General features: G+C 43.2%; 2 protein-coding genes across 2 annotated transcripts in view; one reads left to right on the plus strand and one right to left on the minus strand.

The window, feature by feature from the left end:
- The window catches only part of LOC103015693 (EF-hand calcium-binding domain-containing protein 11-like), a 229,134-nt gene that overhangs the window by 14,395 nt on the left and 196,630 nt on the right, over nt 1-18,109 (minus strand). The window lies entirely within an intron of this gene.
- LOC114238578 (cytochrome c oxidase subunit NDUFA4-like) lies at nt 17,770-18,085 on the plus strand. Its single transcript, XM_057542776.1, has one exon. The coding sequence runs from the start codon at nt 17,770-17,772 to the stop codon at nt 18,016-18,018; it is 249 nt and encodes an 82-aa protein (XP_057398759.1). The 3' UTR covers nt 18,019-18,085.

Here is an 18,109-nt window from a genome sequence, read left to right on the forward strand (position 1 = left end):
CAGGAATGTACCTTATTTGATATGAAATCTCACTTTTAATATTCAAAACATGGCTATAGTAGGAGCCTTAAAAGTTGGCTGAATGAGTGAGTGAGTGAATGAATGAATGAGATGCCTTGAATAGGATGTGGAGAGAAAAGAAAAGGGAATGCACAGAGGCTCTATTTCTAGATATTACACCAGCAGACTCAGACGTCTCACCCCCCAACACATTTCTTTCTTTGCAGTTGCTACCAATATTACCTCTTCCGGTGCTTATCTGATAGCATGACTTAGGAAATAAGATGTGTTTTTCTTGATTTGGAATTGAGAGCAGAAAATAATTCATAAGAGGTAAGTGAAGTGGAAGGCGGCTATTGTCCCTAACAAGTGTGTTCATTTCTTACTGGTCTGACTGCACGTGCACACACAGAAAACCCAGGATTATATCTAATTCTGCATTTATAGCAGCTTATTACCTGCAGGGATAAGCAAGGTTATATAATGGGCTGGTTCAAAGAATGTGCTTGCTTGTATATGCAAATATCTGTCTAAATTGCTTAAAATAACAAGTTGTTTAACACCCACCACTGGGGGAATTTGGTTTGAAATGTTCAAACATCACCCTTTATTAGGCCTGCCTACTCCAAGCACATGAAGTGAAAGATGGTTCCTTAGCCACACAATTTGTCCGAAGAAGGAAAGAAGCTCAAGTCTTGTCTCATATTTCATTGTTTTCAGGTGCTAGAATCAGAATAATAGTTAACAGTTTTTATGATTAAGTTGCTTTGGTTTCTTGACACAGATAAAAACGTATGGGAGAGTTTGACTATACAGTCATCCTTTGCTTAATAAAAGTGGACTCTGCCATTTTAGGCAGTGGGATTTGCTCCCTAATAAGACGGGAACGACTGAGCTTAATTTCCTTGGCCTTTTTTGGCCTTCCTCCTCTCTTTTAGTGCCATCCTGACTGAGCCACACAGATCTGGTCACATCACACCTTGGTTAAAACTTTGTACTGACTCTCCCAGTTCCCTCAGGACAGGGCACACTTCTTGGCCTGATATCCAAGGCCTCTGTCATCCAGTCCTTACTCCTCGGACTAACTTCATCTTTCAGAGGTTTTCCCCACCTTCCAGCCTCCGTTTTCCCACACTTCTGTTCTATTTTTGGTTTCTCAAATTTTCTACGATCTCCAAAGCCCTGGGCCTTTGCATTTGTGGTTCCCTCCATCTTGTTCCCCTTCCTTTCCTACCCACCCCCGAGCCGGGCCGGCCTCCACAGGTCCCCGCTAAGATGTCACCGCCTGGGAAGCATTCCCTCCACTGAGACTCGGTGCCCTCCTCAAGGGTGCTATGGCTCCCGGCACAGCCCCACTGCGTTAGCGTCGTCTGATTCCCCTGCTGGACCCTGAACTCCTAGACGGGGTGTCTCGACACCCAGCACAGGGGCCTGGTTCACGCCAGAAACTAAAAACACTAAAATAAAATTCGGTTGAATGTATTTCTCATTACTCTCCTGTAACCTTTGTTTCTCTACTTTGAGCGGATCTAAATTGTAATTAGTCCAGTTTATACATGTCAATCCAAATGAATGACAGTTTACGTAAAATAAAAGCTGTTAGCACAATAGAAAATTTTCCTGAAAACAAAATTAACTTTTGAAATTTTAACCACATGAAATTCATTGCTATAATGTAAAGTGCAAAAATTGGAAACCAGTTTCTCAAATGTTAGACCCCAGTACTGCTTCCAAATCCATCTATTTTCATTTCTTACAGACCCCCATCATTCCATGGGAATAAGCCCCCATAGACGATGTTGCCTCTCACCCTCCCTCCGCAACTTTTCTTAGAAAGTGTGACATGCATTTTTTTCTGCTGGCATAATAATGAAAAGAAGGGTGAATACAGTAAGATGTGCCTCATGTAGTGCTAGTACAGGACAGAAAAATAGCTAAGAAGATCTAAAAAATGCTTCTAAAGTATAGTGTTTATTAGCAAAATTGATTTTTATTTAGAAGGGAATTCTCTCTGTGCTGGGCACACTCTTGATACCTCCTCAGCTATTATCAGCAGCAATAACAGTTTAGTCAAAGAGATGAGACTTGATAATTTGGGCATTCCTAATTGGACCCCAGTGCTCTCCAGAATGGAGGTGACTTTAAAACAAGTACTGGGAGTTGGGACTTTGTTATTATTTTGGAAGTTCTGGTGCACTTCGGTCTAAATACTTTGTAAACCATAAATCACTACTGTAGTTTTGCTCAGAGTCTTAAACTGCCTTTATCAGTTTGAATTTTTAGAGCCAGGGGGCCCAATTTGTACATTATGTAGTTATTCTGGGAAAAACTCCAATGTTTTCTGAACATTTTGTTCAGGAAACTGAAGTAGGCCTGACCCCACTTACCAGGACTGACTTCCCAGGTCTGCTGAAAAGGCATTCAATGGCTCACCAGGCAAGTCGGGAAACAAGAATAAAATGAAAGAAGAGAGCATAAGATATAGAGGGTGTATTAGCTTCCTGGGGCTGCCATTAGAAATTACCACAAACTTGGCGGCAATAGAAATCTATTCTCTCACAGTTCTGGGGGCCGGGAGTCCAACATCGAGGTGTCAGCAGGATTGGTTCCTTCAGGAGGCTGTGAGGGAGAATGCATTCCATACCCCTTCTTAGCTCCTGGTGGTGCGGGCAATCCTGGGCGTTCATTGGCTTGTAGACGCATCACTCTGATCTCTGCTCCATCTTTACATGGCCTTCTCTTCTGTGTGTCTGTGTCTGTGTCTCAAATCTCCTTTCTCTTATAAGGACTCCAGCTGCTGGATTTAGGGCCCACACTTCTGCAGATAAGCAAATACCTTATCCAGGTTGACCTTAAGATCTTTAACATCTGCAAGGATCTTATTTCCAAATAAGGTCACATTCACAGGTACTAGGGGTTAGGACTTGGATGTATATTTTGGGGGGACGTAATTCAACCCACTACCAAGGGAGAGTTCACCTGGGTAAAAACCCTTCGTGCTTTGACCCTCCCAAGAGCTCTCTACATTTTGACCTTCTCAACTTTCTCTTCCAGCCACTGAGACAAATCTCTGCCTCTTGTCTGCACTATTTACAATAAAACCAGAATCTGAGATACTATTGTGAAGAGCTCTTGAAGACTGAAAAAGAGAAAAATAACCAAGAAACAAACAAGAAGGAAGACTGGTCCTAGAATCCTAAAAGATGGAACTTTAGAACTAGTGATGTATAACATGGCCCCTCTTTTTTTTTTTTTTTTGTAAGTTTAGATTGTTTACTTGAGATTTTTCTTGTTTCTTTAGGTAGGCTTGTATAGCTATAAACTTCCCTCTTAGAACTGCTTTTGCTGCATCCCATAGGTTTTGGATTGTCGTGTTTTCATTGTCATTTGTCTCTAGGTATTTTTTGATTTCCTCTTTGATTTCTTCAGTGATCTCTTGGTTATTTAGTAACGTATTGTTTGGCCTCCATGTGTTTGTGTTTTTTACGTTTTTTTCCCTGTAATTCATTTCTAATCTCATAGCATTGTGGTCAGAAAAGATGCGTGATATGATTTCAATTTTCTTAAATTTACTGAGGCTTGATTTGTGACCCAAGATGTGATCTATCCTGGAGAATGTTCTGTGCGCACTTGAGAAGAAAGTGTAATCTGCTGTTTTTGGATGGAATGTCCTATAAATATCAATTAAATGTATCTGGTCTGTTGTGTCATTTAAAGCTTCTGTTTCCTTATTTATTTTCATTTTGGATGATCTGTCCATTGGTGTAAGTGAGGTGTTAAAGTCCCCCACTATTATTGTGTTACTGTCGATTTCCCCTTTATAGCTGTTTTATAGCTGTTAGCAGTTGCCTTATGTATTGAGGTGCTCCTATGTTGGGTGCATATATATTTATAATTGTTATATCTTCTTCTTGGATTGATCCCTTGATCATTATGTAGTGTCCTTCCTTGTCTCTTGTAACATTATTTCTTTTAAAGTCTATTTTATCTGATATGAGTATTGCTACTCCAGCTTTCTTTTGATTTCCATTTGCATGGAATATCTTTTTCCATTCCCTCACTTTCAGTCCGTATGTGTCCCTAGGTCTGAAGTGGGTCTCTTGTAGACAGCATATATATATGGGTCTTGTTTTTGTATCCATTCAGCAAGCCTGTGTCTTTTGGTTGGAGCATTTAATCCATTCACGTTTAAGGTAATTATCGATATGTATGTTCCTATGACCATTTTCTTAATTGTTTTGAGTTTGTTTTTGTAGGTCCTTTTCTTCTCTTGTGTTTCCCACTTAGAGAAGTTCCTTTAGCATTTGTTGTAGAGCTGGTTTGGTGGTGCTGAATTCTCTTAGCTTTTGCTTGTCTGTAAAGCTTTTGATTTCTCCATCGAATCTGAATGAGATCCTTGCTGGGTAGAGTAATCTTGGTTGTAGGTTCTTCCCTTTCTTCACTTTAAGTATATCATGCCACTCCCTTCTGGCTTGCAGAGTTTCTGCTGAGAAGTCAGCTGTTAACCTTATGGGAGTTCCCCTGTATGTTATTTTTCATTTTTCCCTTGCTGCTTTCAATAATTTTTCTTTGTCTTTAATTTTTGCCAATTTGATTACTATGTGTCTCGGCGTGTTTCTCCTTGGGTTTATCCTGTATGGGACTCTCTGCATTTCCTGGACTTGGGTGGCTATTTCCTTTCCCATGTTAGGGAAGTTTTCGACTATAATCTCTTCAAATATTTTCTCTGGTCCTTTCTCTCTCTCTTCTCCTTCTAGGACCCCTATAATGCGAATGTTGTTGCGTTTAATGTTGTCCCAGAGGTCTCTTAGGCTGCCTTCATTTCTTTTCATTCTTTTTTCTTTGTTCTGTTCTGCAGCAGTGAATTCCACCATTCTGTCTTCCAGGTCACTTATGCGTTCTTCTGCCTCAGTTATTCTGCTATTGATTCCTTCTAGTGTAGTTTTCATTTCAGTTATTGTATTGTTCATCTCTGTTTGTTTGTTCTTTAATTCTTCTAGGTCTTTGTTAAACATTTCTTGCATCTTCTCGATCTTTGCCTCCATTCTTTTTCCGAGGTCCTGGATCATCTTCACTATCATTATTCTGAGTTCTTTTTCTGGAAGGTTGCCTATCTCCACTTCATTTAGTTGTTTTTTTTTGGGGTTTTATCTTGTTCCTTCATCTGGTACATAGCCCTCTGCCTTTTCGTCTTGTCTATCTTTCTGTGAATGTGGTTTTTGTTCCACAGGCTGCAGGATTGTGGTTCTTCTTGCTTCTATGGCCCCTCTTTTTGACACATAAAATTGCATATATGTTCATAGAAAATGTCTGGAAGGATGGATACCAAAAAGTTGACAGAGGTAATCACTGGGTTCGGTGATTATGGGATCTTAAATTTCTTCTTTATGTGTATTTATATTTTATAATTTTAGGTAATTTTAAAACGTCTCTTTAAACATTAGAACCAATAGTTTATTAAAAGAGAATGAGATCCCAGGATGGTAAAGAATCATTCACTTGGTCTGGTTGCTCAAAGAGGCAATTGCTCTAAAATCAAGTAGAGAAGGTGGAACAGGGGTCAGTTGGCATCTTTCTCTGAATCTCTTTTCATTGGTATGAATTCCATGCACCATATCCTGCTGTTTGGTCACTATCTGGATAATCTTACTGAATTGTAGACATGAGAACTGGAAGAAACCATACAGATCATCCTGAGAAAAAAGAGAACCCTAGAGAGGGTGGCACACTCTCCTAAGGCTCATGGACAGAGGGAGAGCTGAGACCCGGAGGCGGGGCTTCTTCTATTACTGCAGGAGGCTGCTATCAAGGTCTTGTACATGGACCACTGGACTAACACAAGTTATAGCATTTATTTCCAGTTCAGCTTCTAATGAATAAGCCACTTGTCTATGCCAACATTTGTGAAGGCTTATTCATCGAACAATCACTGAATACCTGTACCCTGTCCCAACATATTCTGGTCACTGGGTATAAAGATGGAAGTCTTCAGGATCTACTTACTAAATGTCCCCAGGCCTAGCTAGACATTTTAAGTTAAAGACACTTTAATAGAAAGGCCCAACTCTCCATGACTGAAGTCCCCAGTTGCTCTCCTGGGCATTCATCGCCCTCACCCTGGTTATTTTAGGGAGTCTCAAGATGGGGACATGAGGGTTAGGGTTTTGTTGGTAGTGTCTCACAGACATGTTCCCCACCCCCACCCCCCAGGACCTCATTTGGGAAGTCAATGTCCCAAAAACCATTTGAGGAGATATGATGGTTAATTTCATGTGTCAATTTGGTTAGGTCAGATATTCAGTCAAATACTATTCTAGATGTTTCTGTGAAGATATTTTTAGATAGGATTAACATTTTGAATAAAGCAGATTACCCTCCATATCTGAACTGAGGTTCAGAGATGTCCAATAACTTCCCTAATATCCTTCAACTTGAATGTCCCAAGCTGGCCCTGAACCCAAGGCTATGTGGATCCAAGCCCACACTGACTTCCGTGATTTAGATGATTCGGATAATTTTTATTTAATTAGCTCAGCCCAGCTGAGCAGTGACTTGCCGAGTTTGTGCCACCACACGCAAGGTCATTCAGCACCTTGTCCATGTCCGTGATAACCCCACGGCATGGTCTGTGCTGTCTGTTCCTCTTAGATGTGACCCTGTTCTCCGCCTCCTCTCAAACTCAGCCAGCTGTTTGGTCTCCAGGCTTTGTTTACTTCCCCTCAGCTTCCTTGATCTCTCCCAAGGCTTCAGTGCTTCCTTCCCGCCTTCTGCTGTACGTCAGCTTTCTAGTCCTCACTGCTAGCTGACTCCCAACAACTATTTTCTTCATCTGATTATTCTTAACGGAAATGAGTCTCATGTATATGAAGCAAAGTTTTCATGGTTGCAAAAAAAGGCACCGTTATTAGTCAGCACAAGTGACTGAACCCCAATTCAATCAGTTTTAGGGAATTAATTAGCTCAGGTACCTGGGAAGTCTGGGGGTGCTGCCTCCAGGCATGGCTGTATCAAGTGGCTCAAGCAATGACATGAAGAGTTTGTCTGTTCATCTTCTGACTTGGTTTGACTTCTCTCAGATAGAATCTCTCCAATGTGGCAGCAAGAATGCCCTGGCATATCTAGGTTCCTATGATCCCTACCTCTCTTGATCTCAGGGCAAGAGAAAGAAACTCACCCCTACCCCACCCTCACCCCCAGCTCTCATACAAACCCCCATCATGATTTTGATTTACGCTGTTTGGGTTGCATAGCCATCCCTTTGGCAAAGGGGTGGGGACATGTTTGACAGCCTCAGGGACACGACGCAAAATTGGTGTAACGTTACCCATTACCTTTAGAAAGGAAAGCAGCAACTATCCACCTTGGGCCACGTAACAAACTTTCCCCGAGGAACACGCATGACAGCAGAGGGAACACGAGTTCTCCACTTAACCCCCGTGATCACCACAGGCTGATATGGGAAGACTTACCCCCCATTTCCAGTTGGCTTGGGATGGGAGGGCGCCCAGCCTTAGAGCCAGGCAGGCCAGGAGAGAACAGCCAGAGGCCACAGGCCTCAGTATCCGGAAGGCCCTCCCTCATCATAAATGTCCCAGTGACCAAGGGGCCTGCCCGAATCCCTGGAGAGGAGGGTGGAGAGTGCCCAGTTGCTCCTCCACTTCTTCCCCTCCCCGGGCAACCTCAGGGACAGTTTTCAATACGCATATTCCCAATGTCCTTCTTTTTTCTCCCAGATCTAAATGATGACGGTGATGGCACTGCTAATGACAGTGATAGCATAATAATATAAAACTAAAGCTTACTGAACACCCAAGTACTGCTCAAGATGCTTAAGAGGCATTAACTCATCTAATCCCCTCAACAACTCTGTTTTACAGGTAAGAAACTGAGGCATAGAGAAATTAAGAAATTTGCCCAAGATCACAGAGCTAGCAAGTGGAGAGCTGGGCTTTGCACTCAAGCAGTCCCTTAACAGTTAATGAAAATGAATGTTAACTGAGCACTTGGTATGTCCCAAGTGCTTTATAAGGATTATCTTTAATTTTTACAGCAGTGCAACAATGCAGTGACTATTATCCTTACTTCACAGAAGAAGAGAGTGAGGTGTAGGAGGGGTAACTAACTCGCTCAGTCCCCAAAGCCTGCAGGGACCCACCCGGCTAAGTAGTTGGGAGCCAGTTCTGAACAGCAGAAAGCTATATCTGAAGCTGCACTTCTGGAAAATGAATCTGGTGGCAGCGTAGAAGAGAGACTGTCTTTTCTCGGCTCAGTAGTACCAGCTGGAAGATCTGACCACAGAGCCAGCAAGGGGCAGAGCTGGGGTTAGAACCACATGTGTCTGATTCCCGTGCCTGCGTTCAAATCCCCTCGGCCGAGTGGACTGAGGCTGCATAAGCGCTTAGGCTCCACAGCCCTCGTCCCTCATCGTGGGTGCTCTGGTGCCTCATGGCCCTGCTGTGCTTCCTCTTGCTCTGAACCCTTCTATTGGCCCATCTCAGCAGCAGACAGCTCCTCTGAGTCGAATATGCTCAGAAAAGCCCCAATCCGCCACCAGTTGGAGCTGGTAAGGCTGCGGTACTTCCTGTTGAATTGGGTCCCGGGGGCAGAAACTGCAATGTCATTTATACCCAAAGCTCTTTATTCGTGGGGCTTTACAAAACACAGAAGGCTGAGTCCTGTCTCATGGAGCCAACAGACCACAGACGTATGTAAAATAACAGAGAAGGATAATAAAGTCTCTCCCCTCTCCTTACACCATAACTTCCATTCTGCCTGAACAGCCCCCGCCGCTGCCCCTTTTGTTTCTTTCATTACCTTCCTCCGAGCAGGCTTATTACTGACATAGACGCCTAATTAACACATCAGGTTTCCCCTTTTCCAAAAAGTCTCGGAAATTTGCTTGTTCCATGATGCTGTTCACGCGAAGCCCCCCCTGCCGTCTTTATTTGTTCTGCTTTTCGTCCTGGCTTGTATCATTTGTTTCTCTATATTGAAAGCTTGTCAGCTCATGGAACCTGGCACGTATTAATTAGGAGGATGGTCCAGCGCACGTCGCAGCTTGATGGAAAGCAAGCCTGAGTGGGGAACTGGGCAGAGAATCAGAAATAAGCGGAAGCAAGCAGGAGTGGGAGACGGCTTAAGACCATGACCCAATTTTCAGGCCCAGGGCGACCAACAGGCAGCCTTTTGTTTCCTTTTTTTTTTTATAACTTTGTTTATTTATTTTTGGCTGCGTTGGGTCTTCGTGGCTGCGCATGGGTTTTCTCTAGTTGCGGTGAGCGGGGGCTACTCTTCATTGCGGCGAGCAGGCTTCTCATTGTGGTTTCTCCTGTTGCAGAGCACAGGCTCTAGGAACACGGGCTTCAGTAGTTGTGGCACGCAGGCTCAGTAGTTGTGGCGCACGGGCTTAGTTGCTCCGTGGCACATGGGATCTTCCCAGACCAGGGCTCGAACCCTTGTCCCCTGCATTGGCAGGCGGATTCTTAACCGCTGCGCCACCAGGGAAGTCCCAACAGTCAGCTTTTTGTGCCGTGATTCTTTACTTGGGCTAAGCCAGTCTTCAGCTTGTGCCATTAAAGCTCATATCGGGTCTCGCTTCTGTGCCTCCACCCAGTTTGTTTCCCTCTGCCAGGACGCCCTTCCTTCTGTCTTCCACCTCTCTGAATTCCACTGATTTACAAGGCCAAGATGAAGCCCCATCTCCTCCAAGAATCCTTCCATGATTCCTCCAATCCTAATTAACCTCCATTTTCATGACACTCTTACAGTATTTGTATCACAGAATCTAGCCCTTGACTATGTAGTCTTCTCAAAGAGAACTGTCTCAGCCTCTCCTTCCCTCAGTCTGGAGAGAAAGAAAAAAAGGGTTCCTCCAGACACAGGTTGAATAAGAAAGAGGCTTGTTAGGTGTTTTGGGTCAGACGTACCCCCAGGGCAGTCCTGCAGCCACCGCAACGAGGGCAGCAGGAGAAGAGCTCGGCAGGCGCCTAAGATTAAACAGCAGCTACGAAGGGGAATCACCAGCCATTGTTCAAAAGTGTGACCAAGTATACACACCTCCGCGGCTGCCAGCTGCAAAGGGTTGCCCACCCGTGAGAGAAGCAGCTCAACTGAAAACCAGCTTCTGCAATTTGAAGTGTCTGCCCTTAGAATTTTGGACTCATCTGAAATACCTATTCCTTGTCCTGTACACCGGTTTTAATACATGTGATGAACTATTGGGGGGGTCTCTCTGATCCCCTCTAAATTCTTTTTTCCATTTCTGGATGCCCTACCCTTGGCTTCTATGTTTGCATCCAATGGCCAGCACCAGTGACTCTCTTCAGAAGACTGGAATTTAGATTCTCCTGGGGTGCCCTTGGTCGATGACTGACTGGTACCCAACATGAAAGCCCAGCTCTCTGCCCAGAGTTGAGATCAAGTCTGTGGTGTAACTTATACTCCACAGCCGTCCCAGGGTCAGGCTGAGGCTCGGACTTGCCTGCAGTGGTTCCCTGGCTTGGCTTCTTTGTGTTCTCTGTCCTGCCTGTCTGTCCTCCCACTCCTACCCCCTCCCCTCTGATTTTCCCCAGGGAGCAGCTCCTTTAAAAATTCCTTGCACATGAATCTTCATTTCCGAGTCTGTTTCTGGGAGAACCTGACCTAGGATAATACGTACGGTGTGTTTTTTCTTTGGTCATTGGCAGTCATACATCCCACCCCACCCTGCCAGTTCCACGTCTTTGAGTGATGATTGTCATTCTCTTTGAAGTAGCCCTCCAGGACCCAACTCCGAGTAAGTTTCGCCACAGAGCCCATATTTCACGTTACATCATTGCAAACGTGCCCTCCAACCCAGTAAAAATCCACCCAGTCACTCCTAGGTGATGTGATAGCAGATACGCAGTCAGAAACTGATTTTTACTTATTCCATTTAGAAGATAAAATGTATCTTATTTTTTCTTCTTGGACTGTCCCCACTTAAAATAATTTCTATGTAATACATTTAAGGACATCCATGTACTAAAATGTTTTGTCTGTGAAAGAGAGGAACCATTAGGACCAAAAGGAGTCACGGAGCTTGTATATATAATTAAGACAATGATGGTTACTTTCGATCCTGGGTAAAGGTTTCGTTTCATTTTTATATCCCAAAGTTTGCAAAGATAACCAATTAAATGTCACCTTTCATCGTCCTAGAAAACAGTAATACCTTCCCCCTCTGTGACTTCGGATGCTGTCAATGGAGTCACTGATAGATTTCATCCCTCTTTCTAGGTCCAGCATTCCTGATATTGTGCCTCAGCACATTGTGCTTCAGCACCCCTGGCCCTGCCCTAAACTCTTCTGATAAGCTACCAACGAAGCAAAGGAAAAATTTACCTTTCTGTTCTTGGTCACAATCACTAGACTCTTCCTAACTTCATTAAAATCTATCCCTAAAACCCCACCAGCATGTTGTCACCTTTGTTGCAGGTGTGCATGTTCACTTCCTACCTCTCCAAGCCCAAGGCCAAGTCTTGTAGTTCTGTGCTCCCCTATTTTGCTCGGCACGGGTCCAAAGTCACACCTGCCAAACGCATCAATCTCATGGGAAATGAAAGTCTATCAGGACAGGCAAATAGGGTCTGTACAACCTATTCAACCTATTCATGGGTCCAGGCAACTTTGCAAGCTAGAGCCTCAACTGGCAGCTGCAATGTACTATTCTACAATATAATTTCTCACACTCCTTTAGCTACCTGCTGTAAGGTGCACTTGGTTTTCTTTCTAGCTCTATCGTTCTACAACTTGATCCCTTTTCCTGCCTCCCTGAGATATTTAAGTCCTCCTGAACTCAAGGATTTCAGTACTTCAGATTTCTAAGAAAGGCAGTTTATTAGGAAACCTGTGTTTACTCAAGTATGTGGCGAGTCCCACTTGGCCAGCAAGCTAAATGTGATTCCTTGAAATTTTCTTCCAAGCATGGACTCCGGGGAGCTAAATGTAACATTTAGTCATCAATAGGATAATTTAGGTTCATTCTTTCTACTTGACTTCTAAGAAGGGATTGGAGTTTACGCTGGTATTCTCTAGAAAATGGAACTACCTTCCCACCCTGTAGAGGTATCTTATTATTGAAAGAGCCACCTATTTCCTGCGCTGGCTTCCTCTATGCTTTGGGACTTAGGCACAGTGCCTCTTCAGACGTGCTGACTCTATGGCTTCGACAATGTAATAGTGGATAAATGCCGTTGGCCGTTTACCATTTGGGATTCAACTCCACGTCTGGATCTTGTTATGCAGGCATTTTCAGAGCATTACAGCTCAGCTGTGAAAGCACTCTGGCTTAAAGCGAAAATGCAGTAGAACCTTGCTAATCTAACAGCTTAATCACACTTACCACCCCTTCACAGCAAGGACTTAATAGTAAGACTCAAAGAGAGGCCCCATGTCTTCAGAATGCACAGGAACACATTCTCCTGATGACTGTGTTATCATAAATAATCTCCAACTTTGCTTATTGAAGCAAATGAGACATTACTTTACCGCTGTGCTATCCTTTTAATGCAGCCTTCAAGGATAGCTTCAAAATGCTGGAGAACTTGACTGAGATATTCTGGCTAATGCCTTGAATTCCATCCTTCAGTACCAAGACTCTGTGAAAAGGTATTGTGATCCTGGGCCATTTGGTGTCTTCAGGTGCCTGAAGACAATCTTTAGAGGAATGTTCTAAACAAGGAATGTTTGGATTTAGATATGGAAATTCACACATATATAATTCTAATTATTTGGCCAGAGTAGGTTAGTCCATTTTCTCTCCCTGTGGTGGGGAGGGACGCTTTCCTATTCATACTGAAGTTGTTTCCAGTTATCTCTAAACGATTTCCATGGCATATACTAGATAAATTTGTTTGCTATTTACCATCTCGCCATTCATAAAACAGAGAGTGTGTTTCCAAAAGAAGAGAGACTGAAAAAGTGACCTATTGTTATTTTTGAAATCTAACTGATCTCACCTAAATTCTACTATCTCTAACCAGGAAATTACAGTTGAAAGTTTCTGTGTGTGTGTGTGTGTGTGTGTGTGTGTGTCCAAAATCGTTATACTCTTCTATATGAGGAAGTTTTTTACAGATTCCAGAAGGCAGCCCTCAGTAACAAAGTTTAATGGAGATACAAGAGGGAAAAGTTGATGGCTCATGTTTACAAGTTCCCATGAAAATGAGTACCAATCTATCCAGCGAATATGTTTTCTACTGAGTATAGTGCTTGAATCTGAGTACAACATAAATACCTTGTACAGATGGATATGGCCATTTTAGTGACTTAAAATGTCTTGATGGTTTGGGTTATAATCCAGTGTCATGTAGGCTTCCCGTACATGGGGCTTTAGAATGCCCAGTCTCTGGTTATTTCAGAATAGGGTCTAGGTATGTGACTTGCTTTGTGGAGATCCCTTATTTTTTGGCAACAGGTTGCTCAAGACTTCCAAAGTAATTGGTATTCTCTCTTGTTACTTCATTCTTCATTACTTCATTCTAGAGATGACGTTTGTCAAAGGTGGAAAAGACACCTCAGAGTTTTGCCCTGACTCAAGTTGTCCCAAGTGATGCCAATTTAACATCACTCCTTATAAATAAATTACTACAGACCCAATCATAAGAACCAAAGTTTTTCTTCAAGAAAAGGGTATTTTTCCATATATGCAAATTGAGCCAGATATTTCTCTTGTCAGAAACTCAGCATCATTGCATGTGGCAGGAAAAACCTCAGCAGTAATCCAGTATTCCAAAGAATTCTTAACTGATACCTTAACCTCTGAGGGAAGGAATTCCTAGGAAATCAGTGGAGAGTAACCGCTGAGGTCCGCCTCTCAACTTTTCTGGGTTTCATGATCAGTATGATCTTTCCAAGTGAATTCTTGGGCGTCTACAGAAAATCTGTTGCAAATTTAAAAATAATCCTTTACAAACATATGTGAAATTATGTCCCTGCCTTGCTCAAAACATTCCCCTGACTTCCCATGACATTCGGAAGAAAATTCAGTCTTCACCATGCCTCCAGGTTTCCTTATGGCTGGCCTCTGCTTGAACCTGTGGCATCCTTGCCCTCCCTCATGGGCTCCGGTCACCATGGCCTCCTTGATATTCCAGCCTCCAGCCTCGAGCCTGTGCACTCACCGTCCCCCTGCCAGAAGCGCTCTTCCCCCAGATGACTCACCCTACACCTGTGACTTGTTCCCTCATTTGGTCTCTGCTCAGATGTCTCCCCTCCTCAGAGAGGACCTCCCTGAACCCCCGTTATGGGCTGAATTATGTCCTCCCAGAATTCATATTGAAGCCCTAGCCCTCAGCATCTCAGAATGTGATTATATTCACCAATAAGGCCTTTAAAGAGGTGATTAAGTTAAAAAGGGTTTGTAAGGGTGGCCCTAATTCGATATGACTGGCGTCCTAATAAGAATAAGAGATTAGCACAGACAAAGACACACAGAGATGACCAAGTGAACACACAGTGAGAAGATGGCCATCTGTAAGCCAAGGAGAGAGGCCTCAGAAGAAACCAAAACTGCTGGCACCTTGATCTTGGACTTCTAACCTCTAGAAATGTGAAAAAACACATTTCTGTTGTTTAAGCCACTCTATCTGTGATATTGTGTTATGGCCGCCAAGCTAATACACTCCCCCAATCTAAGGGCCCTTCCCTGACTACTCTCCCCCATTCTGTGGTTTACATCTCTTCCTAGCCCTTAAGAGTACGAACTTATTTATTTATTTATTTAATTTCATTTTGTTTCATTTCATTTTTTTCTTTTCCATTATGGTTTATCACAGGGTATTGAATATAGTTCCCTGTGCTATACAGTAGGACCTTGTTGTTGATACTTTTTAAAATTGAGATTTAATTGACATATAATATTATATCAGTTTCAGGTGTACAATGTAATGATTTGAGATATATATATATATATATATATATATATATATATATACTGTGAAATGATCACCATAACAAGTCTAGTTAACATTCACCATCGCACATAGTTACAATTTTTTTCTTGTGCTGAGAACTTTTAAGGTCTATTTACTTTCTTAGCAACTTTCAAATGTACAATACAGTATTACTAACTACAGTCACCGTGCAGTATGTTTCATCCCCAGGACTTATTTATTTTATAACTGGAAGTTTGTACCTTTTTTTTTTTTTTTTAATTTTATAGCTACTTTATTTATTTATTTATTTATTTTTGGCTGTGTTGGGTCCCCGGTTCGTGCGAGGGCCTTCTCTGGTTACGGCAAGTGGGGGCCACTCCTCATCGCGGTGCGGGGACCGCTCTTCATCGCGGTGCGCGGGCCTTTCACTATCGCGACCCCTCCCGTTGCGGGGCACAGGCTCCAGACGCGCAGGCTCAGTAGTTGTGGCTCACGGGCCCAGCTGCTCCGCGGCATGCGGGACCTTCCCAGACCAGGGCTCGAACCCGTGTCCCCTGCATTAGCAGGCAGACTCTCAACCACTGCGCCACCAGGGAAGCCCAGTTTGTACCTTTTGACCACCTTCACACATGGTAGGTGTTCAGTAAACATTTGCTTAATGAATTAATAAATATATTAAATAATGCACAGTAGTCTAGCTCTACAATAACTCTACTAGGAGCTTTGAGCCATGTATAAATACAGATATTAAGGTCTTGTGTTTCAATCAAATGAACCAACTTATTCCCTAAATGTATAGAAACCTGGATTGAAGTGGTTATAATCCTGGCAGGCATCTCAAAAATGACATTGAAATGAACCTAAGAACTAGAAAGGTACTAAGTGGAAGCTGTGAATATGATATCAAATTCAAGAACATAAAATGGTTTTTCTTTCTGCTTTCTGGTCATTATACTATATTTGGAATAGTTAGGAAAAAACACACAACAAAGAAGCTAATGTTCTAAAAGGCAGAGATACTTGAAAGTCTTTGAACACCTCACCAGAAATAATTTAACCCAATAAGATTAAAATTCCAGATCAAAGGTAGCAAAAATACAGAAAGGGAAGAAAGACAGTTGTAAGACCTCCCATTCCCACACATGTTTACCACCACGCCAATAATTAGTAGATGTGGGGTTCCCATAGCAAATAATTTCCATTTCCACCACCTGTAAGGAATAAGCATTACATCAATGTTCTCGGAAACATAGCTGGTTTCCATCACTCATGATCTGATTGGTCTAGGAACAGATAAACAATGGAGAAAAAATAATGATACACAAGGATGAATCTTTACCATCATATAATCAATCAGCAAACATGTATTGACTACCTGCTACTATTTGAAATTCTATCCATGGTGTCATAGGAAAATCCAACATTATATTCAAAAGCTTCATGTGATTTATGTAGTCAAGCAAACCTACATTAAATGGATATTAAGCCCCTCGCAGGAATGTAGCCAGGGCCGTGACACTGATTCACCTCTGTATTTCAAGATCCTTACACCTAGCTAGGGCTGCATTAATATTTGTTGAATGAATAAATGAATAACAAAATAGAAGTAAAAATATGGCAGTGGCTTAGTTTCTTGAGTGATCCATGAGTCATGAATTCAAAACTGTTAGAATCTTTAAAAGGACTTTGGTCAGCAAGCTTTGTAGGGAAAAAACAGGCTACTGGACGTCCAATCCAAAGATAAAGATTCCCTACACTCAACCTCGTGGTCAAATATCATCCAGTGTCTACCACTGACTGCTTTACTGGCAGCGGCAACAAATGTCTGTTATTTTGGTCTGTCCTTCATGGACTCCCTCCTTCTTTGAATACCGACATCTCAGTTTGCCTTTCTCACTCTTGATCCACACAATTTAGGTGGTGCCAAACCCTCTCCCCACCCAACGAAGATGGGCAATTGGCTCAGGTCAGGCCAAGCCAAGGTTGCCTTTCAGTTGACCACATTGATTGGTTTAGGGATATTAGGTGACTCAAGACAGGTCCACAAGAATCAAGGCCAAATTCATGCTGGGACTTTAGAGGGAAAAGCCCTGTCTTTTTACCAAACTCTAGACTTTATTTATTTATTTATCTTCGTTTCTGCGCGCCAGCTTTCTCAAGTTGCGGCGAGCGGGGGCTACTCTTCGTTGTGGTGCGCGGGCTTCCCAATGCTGTGGCTTCTCTTGCTGCGGAGCATGGGCTCTAGGCACGCGGGCTTCAGTAGCTGTGGCGCACAGGCATAGTTGCTCCGCGGCATGTGGGATCTTCCCAGACCAGGGCTCGAACCCGTGTCCCCTGCATTGGCAGGCGGATTCTTAACCACTGTGCCACTAGGGAAGTCCCAAACTCTAGACTTTTAGATGTAGGCCTGATGCTAGTCAGTTTAACCATGTTAGCAGAGAGGTAGGCAACTCTAGAGGTGGAGAAAAATGTGTGTGTGTGTGTGTGTGTGTGTGCGTGCACGGGCGCTCGTGCCTGGGTTCGCACATGCGTGGGCATGGTGGGGGGAGAGGGAAAGAGAAAGAGAGAGAGAGAGCACGCGCGAGAGAGCACGCGAGCCACCATTTAGTCACTTGGATACAGCCGTGCCTGAAGCTGGATACACACCACCGATAAATTCCCATAGTGCTTCAGCAAATTTGAGTTGGTTTCCCAGGCTTTCTAGCAAAATAACTTGAATAACACAACAACACAGAGCAAGCCTCAAACTAGTCTGCTTCTCAGTGGAACATCCCATGGTGAAAGTAGTTGTCAAGAAAAAGGAATACAGTAGACTGTTTAGTCCCTTGAAAGTTTGTTCTTCTCTCCGTCTGGACTCGAGGCTTCTGCCGCAACCATGCTTCGCCAGATCATCATTCAGGCCAAGAGGCACCCCAGCTTGATCCCCATCTTCATATTTACTGGAGTGGGAGGTACTGGAGCAGCACTGTATGTCTCGTGCCTGGCATTGTTCAATCCAGATGTCAGTTGGAACAGAAAGAATAACCCAGAACCCTGGAACAAACTGGGTCCCAATGATCAGTACAAGTTCTACTCAGTGAATGTAGATTACAGCAAACTGAAGAAAGAAGGTCCAGACTTCTAAATGAAATGTTTCTCTATAGAACTGCTTAGAATGAAGTTCTTCCAGAAGCCACCTGCACAATTTTCCACTTAACCAGGAAATATTTCCCCTC

Source organism: Balaenoptera acutorostrata, chromosome 3 (genome assembly GCF_949987535.1).
Source record: "Balaenoptera acutorostrata chromosome 3, mBalAcu1.1, whole genome shotgun sequence".
Classification (NCBI taxonomy): Eukaryota; Metazoa; Chordata; class Mammalia; order Artiodactyla; family Balaenopteridae; genus Balaenoptera; species Balaenoptera acutorostrata.